Here is a 14932-nt window from a genome sequence, read left to right as displayed (position 1 = left end):
GCTTAATGGTTTGTAACTCGCATATGGTTGCTGGATTTATTTGGTTTAGGCCGTCCAGCCTGAGTTCATCCCTTCCCTTTTCCAAACTCTATTTACTGTATTCTTCCATCAGTACTGAATTTCTGTAAGCAAGTCCCTTAATCTTGCTCTTATCTTGTCACATTTGCTGTGCAATCAAAGACAGAGGTCAAACGTCAGGCTCCTTCTTCCAGGGAGCTTGAGGCTTACTTTTCATTCTCTAACTTCTGTAAAGTGAGAGGATTTATGTGACAATCTTGCTAGCTACTCGGGGTGTTCTGTACAAAGTTGTTTTTTCTTGCACAAAACAAAATGTAAATATCTTAAACGAACTAGTCCGATATTTCAGAATATGGAAATCACACATTAAGCACATTTTGGGGAAATTCTGTTATGTAAATTGTTGTGAAGACAAATATTTTAATAAATCAAAATAAATCAATACACTAGGCGATGACATTTCCACACATTATTGTTTGTGAGCAGTATATCTTTATCAGTGAAACGGTATGTCTGGGCAAATGTAATAACCATTTCAATAGAAGATGTGTTGTCTGTAATGACAGTACCCTACCACACCATACATACTCCACTTAACCCCACTCTACCCTGCACCACGCCACTCCACTTCACTCCACTCCACAATGTGTCACTGAACTCCACTCTGCACCACTCCACTTCACTTGATGCCTCTCTACTTTACACCACTCTAAGCTAATGCACTCCACCCCCACACTACTCTACTAGGCACCGCTGCATTCTTCACCACTGCACTCTATGCCAACCCACTCTACGCCACTTCACTCTACTCTGAAACTATCAACTCTACGCCACTGTACTATCCCCCACGCTGTTTCACTCTACACCACTCCACTCTACGCCACTGTAATCTACCCAGCACAACTCCACTCCAGCCACTGCACTCTACACCACTCTTTTCAATGCCATTGCACTGTATGCCACTGCAGTCTACTCTACTAAAAACCAATGCACTCTACACCACTGCACTCTACGGCAATCTACTCTGCACCACTACACTGTACGCCACTATACTCTACTATGCAACACTGCACTCTACACTAAAGCACTCTATGCCACTCTGCTCTTCACCAATGCACTCTACGACACTCTACTCTGCAAGGCTGCACTAACTGCCACTGTACTGTGCGCCAATGGACTCTGTGCCACTTTACTCTATTCTGCACCACTCTACTATATGGCACTCTAAATCAATCCACTCTGCACCACTCTAATCTATTGTACACCACTGCAGTCTATAGGCACAAAGAAGGGGTCAAGGAGAGCACAATCCTAAACCATATGTAAACAAAGACTAGTAGCTCATATAATGTCCACAACATCTGAACTGTATATATAATGTACTTTAAACTTTTTTAGGACAAAACAAAGGAGTAGATGAAGTTCATGTTCATATTTTCATTATTCTTTATTTGAAGATCCAAAAGAAAGTTCAAAATTGGTAAAAATAGCCGACACGTGTTTCGTCAGTACTAACAATCAGTACTCAGACTTTTTCAAGGCTATGAGATGGAAGAGTCACAGCGCGTGTGACCTAGTGTCATATGCATATGACAGTAGTTGTAAGGCTCAGGAATCAGGGTTATAAATAAAGGTCCATATCGTCCACTAGGGTGATCCAACAATGTGAATGAAAAACTGTAGCTAAAAGGAAATGTCCGCTCGAACTCAGCAAACATTAAACAGAATCCGCAAGCATTAAAGTATTTTCACTGAGAAAAAACAATTCGGGCTCCCTTTAGAAAATGTTCAAACGATATTGCACAGTAAGTCAAGTAATGGAATTCCAGAGTCTGGGTAATGACACACATGAACCACAGCGCACGTCTAGTAACGCGATTTCTGTAATTTGGCCTCAAAACGATGTGGAGGCGGTTGTGTTACGAGTAGCACCACATGATAATGACGCCTCGGAGAAACTGCAGTCTATGCCAGTGCTCTCTGCCCCACTCCACTATACACCACTGCACTACTGTACTCTGTACCACTCGACACCAATGCACTCTACTCTGCACCACCCTACATCAACGCATTGTTTGCCACCATACTCTACGTCCCTCTACTCTACATCACTCCACTCTATGCCACTCTCTAGGTTACTTTACTCTGCTCTACATCACGTCACAACACTCTATGCCATTCCACTCTACAACACCCTACTTCACTCTGACACTCAACTCTATGTCCTCCCACACTACGGCAGTCTACTCCCTCCACGAGATACCACAAAACTCTGCACCACTCCACACCACTCAGCTCTATAAGTTATTTATAGAGCACCTGGTTACTTCAGCCAAAGCGTCCCCACACTAAAACTTCATGCTCCACAGCACCTATTAAGCAAGCTCCAAAATAGAATTAGGCCAGTCCAAATAAACAGTTTTTAACTCTCCTTCGAAATATCAATTCCGACCTTTCTTGCACCAGGGGCAAGACTTTCCACTGTTTGGAAGCCAGCCAGCTAAAAGAGTAGCCACACATACAAGCTCTTTTCATGGTGGGGATTATGGCTAGAAAGGAACCTGCAGACTAAGCCTTCTACTAGGTAGGTAGGGTTTTACAAGAAGATGCAGATACTGAGGCTCTTTTCCATAAAAAATTCTGTGGCAGTAGCGCATAGCTTTAAAGTACACTCTCTTACCCAGTGGCAGCCAATGTAATTTGGCAAGAGCAGGACCTGTAGGTGAACCCTGGTTCAACGTGGATCTGAATAACAAAAGGCGTCAACTCAGACAAACGGAAAGATCTTGGAGACTAAACCCCTCAACCTTGCACCTATCACAACTTAGATCTGCTCGGCAGGCATACAAAAAATACATTTTCAGTGAAAAGGCGTCTTTGTTCCGCAGCTGACCAGATCTGGCGAAAAACAGACCAAGAGAACTCTTCAACATTGTCAAAAGCCAAACAAACTGCACTCCCTCTCAAGAAATCAAAAGCCACCAAAGAGCGATGTGAAGAAATTGCCACCTTCTTCACTAGTAAAGTCTCACAAATTGATGAATCCTTCATCCAAACTGCTAACACTCCTTCCCTCTTAACCTGCCCCCCTTTAACCACCCTTGACCAATCAGAAGGAGTTCTTATCAAGGACAATCAGGTCTGCCTCCAGCTAAAAAACAATGCACATTGGTCCGACTTTGAGCTAATGTCGGAAAACGAGGTCTGCAGTATAATTTCTAACCTAAAACCTTCCTCCCACACTATGGACCCCCTCCCATCCACAATTATGAAAGAACTCAACCACACCATTTTCCCTTTCTGGACAAATATCATCAATGCCTCTCTCACCGCTGTGTCCCAGACTCCCTTCAACTAGGACAAATCACACCCATTCTCAAGAAACCAGGGGCCGACACTAATGACCTTAACAACCTCAGACCTATCTCCAACCTCCCTTGCAAAAACATTGGAGAAATGCGTTCTCCACCAACTCAACAAACATATTGATGAGTTCAACCCCCTCAACACCTTTCAATCAGGATTCAGAAAAGGCTGTAGCACTGAAACAGCTATGCTCAACATCGTTGATGATATTCACAAGGCTTTAGATGAAGGTGATGCCTGCCTACTCATCCTTATTGACCTATCTGCCGCATTCGACACAGTAAATCATCAAGCTCTTCTGGAGACCTTGTCGAAGCGCTCCAGCATTAATGGCACAGTACTAAAATGGTTCACCTCCTTCCTTCAACACCGCTCATAACAAATTAAAATCAACTCCTGTCTCTCGAAGACAACAAAAGTCCCTCTTAGGGTCCCGCAAGGCTCAATCCTCTCCCCATCCCTCTTCAATCTCTTCATGGACCCCCTAGCAATCATCTTGAAAAAAGCTGGAGTGAATTACCACCTTTACGCTGAAGACACCCAAATCTATTTCAAAATCAAGTCTCCCAGCGACATCCGACACCTCATTGTCACTCTAATCGAGATCCAATCTTGGTTTAACGCTAACCACTTAAAACTCAACCGAGATAAGACTGAACTAATCCTATTCTCTCCATAAAGCAATGATCGGCCAATCCAAGAGTGGCTCAAGAATCTGGTTGCCCTGAACTGCCCCCTCGTCCTATACGACTCAGTTAAGTATCTAGGCATCACCCTTGACAAAAACTTATCAATGGAGGCCCACATCAAAAACTCTGCAAAAAGTGCTATTTTCTCACTAAAACACCTCAAGTAATTGAAACCTTTTCTTCCCCATGATTACCTCTAGACAGTAGTTCAATCCCTACTTCTCTCTAAAATCGACTACGGGAACGTCATCCTAACAGGGACTCCAAAAGTTCACCTAGCCCCACTGAGGGCAGTGCTGAACATGGCTGCTCAACTCATATGTGGAGTAAAAAGATTTGAACACTTCACTCCAGCTCTCAACTCCCTCAACTGGCTTCCCATGGAAGGGAGGTGTATCTACAAGCTGGCCTGCATCACACACAAAACCCTTCACTCTCCGGCACCCAACTACCTGAACAACAAACTGGTAACAGCAGGTCAATCCAGAACGCTGAGAAGCTCCAACTCACTCCTTCTTATATCTCTGAAACTGAAAAAGAAAACCACCCGTTACTGATCGTTTTCTGGCAACGCTCCCAGGAATAAGAGCGCTCTCCCTAGAGTCCTCAGATGCAACCCCTCCTTCTCATGTTTCAAATGCCGAGTTGACTCCTCTCTCTCTTGACATTCAAGGATAGTTGGTAACCGGTCTGGCCAACGGCCGTCGCGTGCACTACCTTTGGAGTGCTGCGCACGTCCGTTGGCCATCGCGGCCCCACCCGCGCAATAGAACATCCCGCACTAGCGCGGAACGTTCAGCGCAGTTAAGGAGTTAATCCACCTTTGTTTGATTTCTCTCCCTCCGCTGCACTGTTTACCTATTTTTCATAAAAATGTTTATCTCTGTTTTGCTCCCTCACTGCCTTCCTACTATGTAATGCAATTTCCTTCTGTTTTTTACAGTGTCTATGTAAAGCACTCTGATACCTGTGGTTCAAGCTAGCGCTATATAAAACGTTTAAAATAAATAAAATGCCTTGGAAGGTTAAGCAACAGACGCGCAGCCACATTTTGCACCCTCTGCAGTCTGTGTAGTCTGTATTGTGAGACTCCCAAATACAGCACATTGTTGTGCTTCAGCCTTGATGTTACCAAAGCCTGAACAACTGATTTTATTAACAGCTTCTAGTAGAAGTTGCAGGATCTATTTCAGAATTTTCAAAATCCCAAAAGATTTCCCCGCTCGACTGGTGATCTGACTGTCGAATGAGAAACGTGTGTCAAACCAAATGCCAAGTTTCTTAACTTTCGCCATGGGATCAGGAGGTGGCCCAAATGCATCAGGCCACCAGGCAGAAGACCAGATAGATAGTTGATTCCCTAGAATAAGAACCACAGTTTTTCTGGCACTTAGTTTAGGTTAGCTCTACACTACACCACTCCATGGCTCTCCATGCCACTCCATAACACTCAACTCTACTCCACTTTACGACACTCATCTTTCCTTTGCCCCCCTAACTTTTAGCAATGCTGAACAGCAGCAGCGCTGGTGTACAACACGGCTAAAACATATTGGCAAAGCCAATAGCTCTTGCATAGGTGAGACCTATTGGCTTTGCCAATGGTTGTTCTGCCATAGTGGGGGCTCATACACTGTACCAGGCAATACACAATGCCCCCAGAGCACTGTTTCTCTACAGGCAATGTGGCAATGCTTGAAGTATTCTCCTCACTATTTTGCTGCCAGGCAGGTGCCATTAAACAATTGACACAAGGCTCAGGCTGCATGATTAATGTATATTACCCATAAGTCCCCCATGGGTCTCCTATCTGGCCTCCACCAGGACACCATTACCACCCCATCCTTGGAGAGGAAGGGAAACATTCCAGACGGGCAGCCCATGGTCTACCTTAAGCAGGCCTGCTGCATGCATGTGTGGCCACTCCCACGGTCCCCTTCAACATGTAGGGGTTTGTTTCACTGCTGCTGCTACTCTTGCAGTTGAAATGCAACATAGTGTCCAATGCAGTGAAGTGTGATGTGCGCTTGATGGTACTTTAACTAATATATCATTCTACTTTGTCCATTTTCCCATTCCAATTTGCAACACCTCTGCTAAGGCTGCAGCTTTGTACACACTGCTGGTCATAAACTGTATCCAAGTGAGAGAAGGCCCTCTCCCACAGCAATGCAGGATGAGTCAGCAAAGTTTCACGGGTGCATCAGAGAGAAAGGACAATGGGCCAGATGTACGACCATTTTTTGCGGTCGCCAACGGGAAATCGCCTGTTTGCGACCACAAAAAATGGTCCTTGCATGTACAAATGCTATTTTGCAAGTCGGAGACTCACAAAAAAGAATTTGCGACTCTCGCTATTAGGAAGGGGCATCCCTTCCTAATGGCGAGTCACAATGGAATGGTGAATAAACTGGATTAAACTGGCGAGTCACAATGGAATGTACCATTGTTTTGCAACCGCATTTCAGTCGCAAATCACTCGCAGTTTACCACCTACTTCAAGTAGGTGGTAAGTCACTCCCAAACAGTAAGGGATCCCCATGGGACCACTTTCTCTTTGTGAATGGATGCAAAAATATTTTTTAAGTGCATGCAGTCGTCCCAAGGACCACTGCCTGCCTTTAAAAAATCAAACTGTAAAGTTACATTTTTCTTTTTTAAATGCATCCCGTTTTCCTTTAAGGAAAATGGGCAGCATAAACTGCTTTATTAAAAAAGCAGTCACAGACATGGTGGTCTGCTGACCCCAGCAGGCCACCACCCCTGGGAGTGCTAGCCATTCCTAAAGGGGTCGCAAAGAGCACCTGCCTCATGAATATTAATGAGGCAGGCAATTTGCAACCCCATTAGGAATCGCTAACAGTGTCTGAGACAGTCTTGTAAATGGCATTTTGCGAGTCACAAAGCGACGCAATTTGCAACTCGCAAAATGTAAGGGTCGACATCTGACCAAATATTCTTAATACAGTTTGCACACTGTGGTAATGCGAGTTAGAGGAACAATGCCCAGCAATATTAATTATATTGTCTCTAAAACCCCAACATTTAGAAAGCTGATAGTGATTCTGAAAAAGACCAGACAAAAGCAATGAGTGGAGATAAAGCAAAAGTGGTACAACCTTTGTCACCTTCTGTAACTCCTCGCAGAATTCCACTGTTTTAGAGCTCTTTAGATTGCTCAGGTTTGCCCTCACCTCCCCCAGAGCACTCTGGCGTGAGTAGTTGTCAAACCTTTTGACCTAGAAGAGAAACAGAACAATGAAAAGTGATTAGAAATTGAGAAAAGTTGAGAACGAGGAATAGCAATATCCTCTGGACAGCAGAGGTCTAACTGAGTGCCAATGAGGAAGATGAGCCACTCCAATGTCTATGGACAATCAGTTGTGTGAGCATGACATAGATATGAATCTTCATATGCGATAAACACAGAACTATGGGAAAGAGGGATTCATAGGAAGAGCCAATATTGACCACACTGACCAAGTGCTCCCTTTGACGGGTGAGGCCCGTCTGTCTTCTCCCTATTCTGGGCAATGGCAAAGATTCTTATCTTCTGACTAATGTTATTTTCAATGTTATCTGGCATGGTTTAGGAGCAAGCAATCAACTACCGCCTCTTGGACTTCTGCTGAAGAAGATTTTGTGCTTGCCGTTTAGAGTTTTACAAAACATACCAAATAGACCACAAAGTGGTGGAATTGCTGTATTCTTCCTTTCATGCCCAGTCAATTCTAAGTACCTTGGTTTTGAGAGCAGGTCTTGTGAGTGAATCTGGTGAAAATCGTAGTAACAAAGGATAGGTAAGATTGTATGTTTTCCGTTTGAATAGGAACAAGAATTCCCCCAGCAGCAGCACTGTGCAGTTCTACCTTTTTTTGATGCCCAGTGCCAGATGCATAAAGAAATCAGTCTGCAAATTTTCTTTGGCGTGCTTGAACTCCTAAAGTTATGCAATGAATACCTATGTTGTATCCCCCTGACGGCAGAGTGATCACACCCATAAATAGCGAGTCATACCACATAGCTCTGGCTGCACTGAGAAGCTTCTAGAAGGGAACCATAATCTCTATATGGTTATACTGAGAATGTTTTTTATCTGGCAGAGAGGTATACATTGTGGGTTCCCTTGCAAGCTTTGCAACTGCAGCCCGTCCAGGTAAGAGCGGTCGTGTGGTGGGGCGAGATTTTACAATGACGAGAGAAAATTATTTATTTAATTTTTCCTCGTCGTCGACTGTCAAAATCCCCCCCCAACCCCTCCCCCCAAACCTGGCCCCAACTGCTCTTTCCTGCATGGGCCACGACTGGAGCTTTGTGCCCTGAAGAATGCAAATGGGATTTTATCAAGGAAAGCCCCATTGCCTTCTGTAACTCCAAGGAACCTGGTGTGTGTAAAAAGTGCTGCAGTCTATCACTATTAGAGCTGTTGCAGCTATGTGCACAGCCATGTACCTTCTGATTTGTACGCCATGCTGATAAACTAATCTAAAAATGTTTCTGTTATTGATTTGTCAATTCTAACATTTGTCTTACTCATGACTGACAACGAAAAACGAATTAAAAAGTAGTTTTATGTTGCTGCTGAATGAGAAACATCTTGTAGAGACCCCACAGATTTAAGACCCCAGACTCCCTTGCGAACTTTAAGGTTAGAAATATCCTCAAACGTATGTAATCAGAGACAGACCCATATAGAAATGTGCGGAAAAACAATGAGTTAAGCAGAAACCGGCAGGTCACATGCAGGTCACGTTTCACTTCATTTACAGGAAACTTGACAGAACATTTGGTGGTTAGCTTAGCTGTTGCACAAACATAGATCAACATAATCTTCATTTGCTAGAGAAATGAGTAGAGATCCTTCTCACTTTGGGGCTCATTTCACCTCTATGCGCAGCGGTTTCTTACACTCTTATGAGAACACGTCCACAGCATGAGACACCAGGGGGTCGATTCCGATTCGGGAAAAAAAAACGTCCGTACGATTTGTATCCGGAGCCCTCTCCGTACGAATCGTAACCGTCCGTCCGAGTCGCGTAGTACAATCTGTATTCCGTGAATCCGTCCGAATCGTCGCGATCCGTATGTATTGCAAGGCTGAAACTGTGAACCGTACGACTCGTACACATGCCATAACGACTCGTACACATGCCGTACGACCCGACGAGTACGATCTGGACCGGGCTATGAGGACGCGATTCGTACGGTCCACGTCAGGTAAGGGCAAGTCGTACGGAAAAGCACACAAACACATACACACCGTATGTACGATGGGTGTACAAGCCGTACCCCATGTACGATGGGTACCCATCGTACTCGTACATCCATGGTACATGGGGTACGGCTCGTACACCCATCGTACATGGGGTACGGCTCGTACACCCTTCCTACATGGGGTACGGCTCGTACACCCATCGTACATGGGGTAAGGCTCGTACACCCCATGATCGCAGGGGTACAATGCGTACCCCTGCGATCATGGGGGGTACGCACCATACCGGGGGGGCCCGTTCTGTACCTGTTTCAGTGCAAACTCTGCTTTTACGGCTGTTTTAAGCTTCCGTAGAAAAAGGGTCGTACGGTGCGTACCCGACACGTATCGTACTTGCTGGGTCGTAAAAACCAGCCGTGAACCGTACAGATGTCGCATACAGCGGGTTCCGAGGGAGAATAGTATGGAGATTAGAGTCGTACGGTCTCTGTACGACTCGTACGGAGTACGGCTCCTGGTACGAATCGTACTTCGTCGTACGTACGGGGGACGTTGCCGGGTACGATTCGTTTTGGAAAAATGCTCCGAACGGCTATTCGGAGCGTTTTTCCCCGAATCGGAATCGGCCCCTAGGTGTCTCATCCTGCATTAGAACATACAGACGAACATGTGCCTGCTGCTGCAAAAAACACACATATAGGTCAGATATCTTGGCAAAAGAACCCACACATATAGGTCAGATAGCCTGGCCCAATCAGCATTTAACAAGATATAACCATGAACTATGCAGTCACGTAAGCATATATTTGTTTCACTTGAATTCCGAGAATAGAAACCCACATGGGGGATTTTCACCTGTCTTAGTTTCGAAAGTTATTGAACTCTTGATCCTGTGAGTTTGCGGTTTTTGGTTTATAAATATCACTGCCTGCATGCAGTACTTCGGACATCAGGTTTCAGCCTTCATGGAGGAGACTGATCTCCCCAACTGTTTTTGATTAAACTTTTATTATTTTGTCAGTTGTGTCTTGTTTTTTCTTTCTCAGATTTTCCTGAAACACAGCTTAGATCTAAATGCCACTTTCCTTTGAGAGCACTTCCTTGTTCTCTACTCTTGTAGTTGGAGTCTAAAAATTGAAGGTATGCCGGTGTCTTGAATGGGATATGTACTGTTAAATACTGCAGGTTCGATGGTCTAGTGAAAGGCAAATATTTATATGTCATCCTTCCCAAGTTAATGAATTGCGTACCGTAGAGCTGCTTAAAAATACTATGGTTTCAGTGTCTACTGACAGTTCCCTTTGTACAGTGTACTATAGTAGTGTATAAGTGTACTGAACAGTGTTACTTTCATTGAGCCACTGTGTTGTTCGTTGATAAACCTTTCAAACAACAGGTGTAAGACACTCCGAAATAGCATTTAGTTCATAGGGATCCTTGGGTCTTGGCCACCATTCTCTCCTACTTGAGGAATTGTTACTCTAGCAAACACCACATGGAGAAGTAAAGATCTAGAATAATTTTTTGTTATTGCAGCCCTGTTGATTAGTACACCAATCTCGTCCCTGCTGTATCCTCCAGCATCTGAACAGACACATTCCTGTACATAAACAAACCTCCCTGCTTGCAGACACCCTTGCACTCTGGTGCAAGGATGCCTTCGTTGGTGCTAAGTTGTGAAATTTAGCGCCATCGCAGAGGGGAAAGCAAGGCTGCACCATGTCCTTGTGAATATGGTGCAGCCTTGCTTTTCCAAAGTGGTGGAGAGAGGCATTTAGCCAAGAAGGCTAACGCCTCTCTCCGTCACATCCTGGTGACTATCCCCCAGTGTTTTTTCCAAACTACACATCACAGATGTAGAAAAGACGCTTGTATTGCTGTAACGAGTTAGAGATGCGATGATTACATTTTGAGTCAAAGTACTTGGGCAAAAAGGGTGGTGGCGGCACGTAACTGAGTTTAAGAGAGGATGTCACCAATAAAAAATGTATAGGTTTGCAATTTGTAAAAAGCTCATTGGATTCAAGAAACACTCAGGGAAGGCAGGGGTGACATTGACAAATTGCAAAGTGTCAGTGCAGGAGCCCAACCTATCTGAACTAAAAAACGTGTACAATGTACTATGGCTATGTAAAGAGCACTGCTAGACATAACCACCCATATATGCCTGATGCCGAGGATCATGACACATTGTAAACCATGATCGCAAGTTCTAAAAACTCATTATTTGTCAAAAGACTCAAGTTGGACACACAATTTGAGAGTGTGCCTGGGCATATCTCTTTGTATAAAGTGCACTAGAATAATCTAAATAAAAGGATTTAAGAAAAATCGCAAAATACAAACACGTGCTGCAAATTACATATCATCTCTGTTCTTTATTCTTATTGCATTAATCAGTACAACACATTTCCAGAGTTCCTAGTTCCCAGTACAATTAAAATACTTCATCAGTGAGAGAACCTGTATCGGTGGTCCTGCCCCTGGAACGGGCGACAGGTCCTGACTGGAAATTAAAGTGTGCCGTGACAAAAATGCTCAAACCAGTAGACCTTTGTACTCTCTACCATTCCTATGTGACTCTCAGAGTATATCCATTTGTATCCCTTCCTTATGTATATAGAGATAACTTTAATCACTAGTATATGCAGTAGACCTGTGTACTCTCTACCACTTCTATGTGACTCTTAGAGTATATCCATTCGTATCCCTTCCTTAGGTATTTAGATTACTACTTGTACATTTGCAATTTTTCTTTCTGACTTTCTGTTTGTATCTCTTCCTTGTGTGACTTTACATCTGTACATTTGCAATTTTTTCTGCTTGTATCTTTTATGTAACGCATGTAATCCTAAATCCTTATGTTTCGCAACTGGTGCTTATGTAAAGCGCTCTAACACCTTCGGGTAAAGTTCGCGCTATATAAAATCGCATTAGATAAAATAAATAAATAAAAATAAATGGAGCCGTGTTTGCGCCTTGGAATCCTACCCAACAGTGAAAGCAGCACCCTAGCCTGCAGCCCACCAGGAACATACCAGAGTGCAGAATGGCCAGCCCCGTCCCGAAAGCCGATCCCGTAGAGCATAATTTCTGAGGACGTGATCCTCACCTGTGCTCTGAGTCAGTGGAACTGAAATATCAAGTCTGGCTGAATTGGGTGAGGCGGTGGCCATCTTATCATTACAGGGCCTCTCATTTGCACCAGAAAATACTTCCGCCACCTTCATGGAGACTGTCACCAGTTTCAGGCACTACTTTCCTATTCTCAGGCACTGCACGGTTTTGCTGCCACCTGCAGACACTCTTTGGTATTTCATCCCTGCGATCTCCAGTATGATTTGTCAATGAGGTGCATATTTTTGGTAACATGGCTTGTCGTTAGTTGGATGCCAAAAACTCACCCATTCGTCATACTTTAGTTGTTGAATATCTTAGACTGTTTTAGATATAGCAAGCAATGGCAAAGACAATAGAGTTGGTATTGGTGCAGAACTGTTGGCTTTGCAAATGCTTATTTTCTTTGGAAATTGTTTTGGTAAAACTTTATTCCATAGCACTTTACAATGTGGCTACGTGTCTACATGGGTGTATTTTTAAGTTAACAAAAAAGTTTGCCCAGCGCCAGACTTAAAAATGATCACCAGCTCCTATGCAAGCTGGGTGTCTATTGTCCCTCTGTCCTAGACAATGGGACACCAGAGAAGACTTCACTCAAAAAAAAAAAGGTGTCAAGTCCATGATGAAGTTTTCGATCTCTGCTAAGTAGTCCCTTACCTTCCGAGCTCCATAGAGACCAACTACTAACACCTCTTATTTGTTGCATATACCCGCTTCGCAAAACGGCTGCTTTTCCAGATATCACGGCATTCGGAAAAGCCTGATTCACTCTCTTCATCATACACATATTTCAGGTAAGCGACAAATCACACCTACATATGCACCTCCACATTAAGGGGTATATTCACGAGGAAATGGCTCAGCGTGGCAGCAAATTTTGCAGCGCCATGCTGCGTCATTGTAAAAAACACAAGGATCCGCTGTATTCACGAGAATACGACGCACTGCTTTGTTTTACCTTGTACTGGTGCTAAAAATAGCTGCCTGGTGACAAAACAGACACTCTTGCGCCATAGTGCAAGCACCAGGGTGCAAGGGTGTCTGTGTTGCAGGGAAGGATTGTTTATGTGCAGAAAGTTGTCCCTTCCTTCACATAAATAATCATTCCCTGCAAGGGTCACCCTACTGCACATAAACAATCTTTACATTTAACTTGCTCTTTCTATACGTGGTGCAGAATGGAGCACACATATAGAAAGAGAAAGAGCAAAAAAGAGGAAAAATAAATGTATTTCTCCTCGTTGCGCCAATCTAACTCATGCTTTTGCATGGCATGAGTTTTTCGCATAGCCTCAGATTTACACATCCTTGTAAATCTGGGGCAGTGTTAAAAGTTAATGGGTGTTGGGTTGGAACGCCCACAGCAATACCCATTGCACGCCCCTTTCACACAGAAAACAGCATGAAAGGCCATATTTACAAAGTGGTGTTAAGCCACGCAAAGTGGCTTAACGTTGCTTTGTAAATATGGTGCAGAGCATTGCACCACCGGAACATCGAAAAAGGTGACGCTCTGGTGGCGCAATCCCCTTGTAAATATGCCCCCATGTGGGGGCCGGAAGTAAAAAACATCTAATGCCTAGTTACCAGAATTCATCGACTCATTAGTTAATTGGAGCTTTAAAAAGAGAAAAAAAATAGAAGAATATTTTAATAATTCTGACTGTGGGCACGGTGACAATTTAACATAAAGTGATGAGTGGAGACCCAAAATCTTGTCTACCTATAGCAAGACTGGAGAATAATGACAGAAGGTGCATGCAGATTCTTGATTTTTTACTTTTTTGTTGCAAGAGATGTGTTCCTCATTGATGTACTCTCCACAACCAAGATCAATCAACATCTAACCCAACATTGCACTCCACCACTGGCAACCTTCATGGGAATGGAATTCAATGCATAAAGTACCTATGGCTCGAGCTTATCTTCTAGTTGACCGCATACTCCAGGACTTTGCATGCAAATTATACATTCTCGCCCTTCCTGGATGGCCAATGTTGTTTTTATCTGTTTTCATATTTTTCTGTTTGCTAGAAAACTGTAGCTGCCCCTTACAAAATACTTTCCAAGTGCTTAAATTGTGTAATTTCTTTCTTTTCAGTTATTGGCAGCATCATTCCATACACTTTGACAAGTGCACGGATAATACGCTATATATTTCTGCATTGTGAGACTGTCACTTTATTAGTAAATCCCAATAATATCCTCTTCTTTGTCTCATTTGCGTTTGACTCTTTTTGAGCAACATATAGTAAGAAGTGTTGTGCCCACCTCTAGTTCTTCAGAAGAGACTTTTAGAAATTTAGGAGCATAGTCATCTCCACTTTTTGTTCTCTCTCCTAGGGTGCTAACATTACTGGTCCTGAGGAAGCCCCTATGGAAAGGTACTGTCACTGGGTTGAAACATTAATACTTTTAAGTCTTTTTGGTTCTCAAAAGACTTTCAGAACACCCTCCTGAAGCTACGCCCCTGCATAAGCCCTTAACCTCTTTATAAACTGTAATAGATGAAGCTATCCATGGCTGG

The 14932-nt window shown here is 43.7% G+C and overlaps 1 protein-coding gene across 2 annotated transcripts in view; it reads right to left on the bottom strand.

Annotated features, from left to right (window-relative positions):
- LOC144823927 (synaptotagmin-5-like) overlaps window positions 1-14932 on the bottom strand; it is a 423013-nt gene that overhangs the window by 46485 nt on the left and 361596 nt on the right. For both annotated transcript variants that reach the window (XM_078682846.1, XM_078682848.1), the window contains exon 5: window positions 7193-7312. In XM_078682846.1, the coding sequence (XP_078538972.1) occupies window positions 7193-7312 (120 nt within the window). The remainder of the gene's footprint in view (window positions 1-7192; window positions 7313-14932) is intronic.

This window comes from Lissotriton helveticus, chromosome 3_1 (assembly GCF_964261635.1).
Source record: "Lissotriton helveticus chromosome 3_1, aLisHel1.1, whole genome shotgun sequence".
NCBI lineage: Eukaryota > Metazoa > Chordata > Amphibia > Caudata > Salamandridae > Lissotriton > Lissotriton helveticus.
The sequence above is the reverse complement of the archived record's forward strand: the minus strand, read 5'-3'. Positions and strand labels throughout refer to the sequence as shown.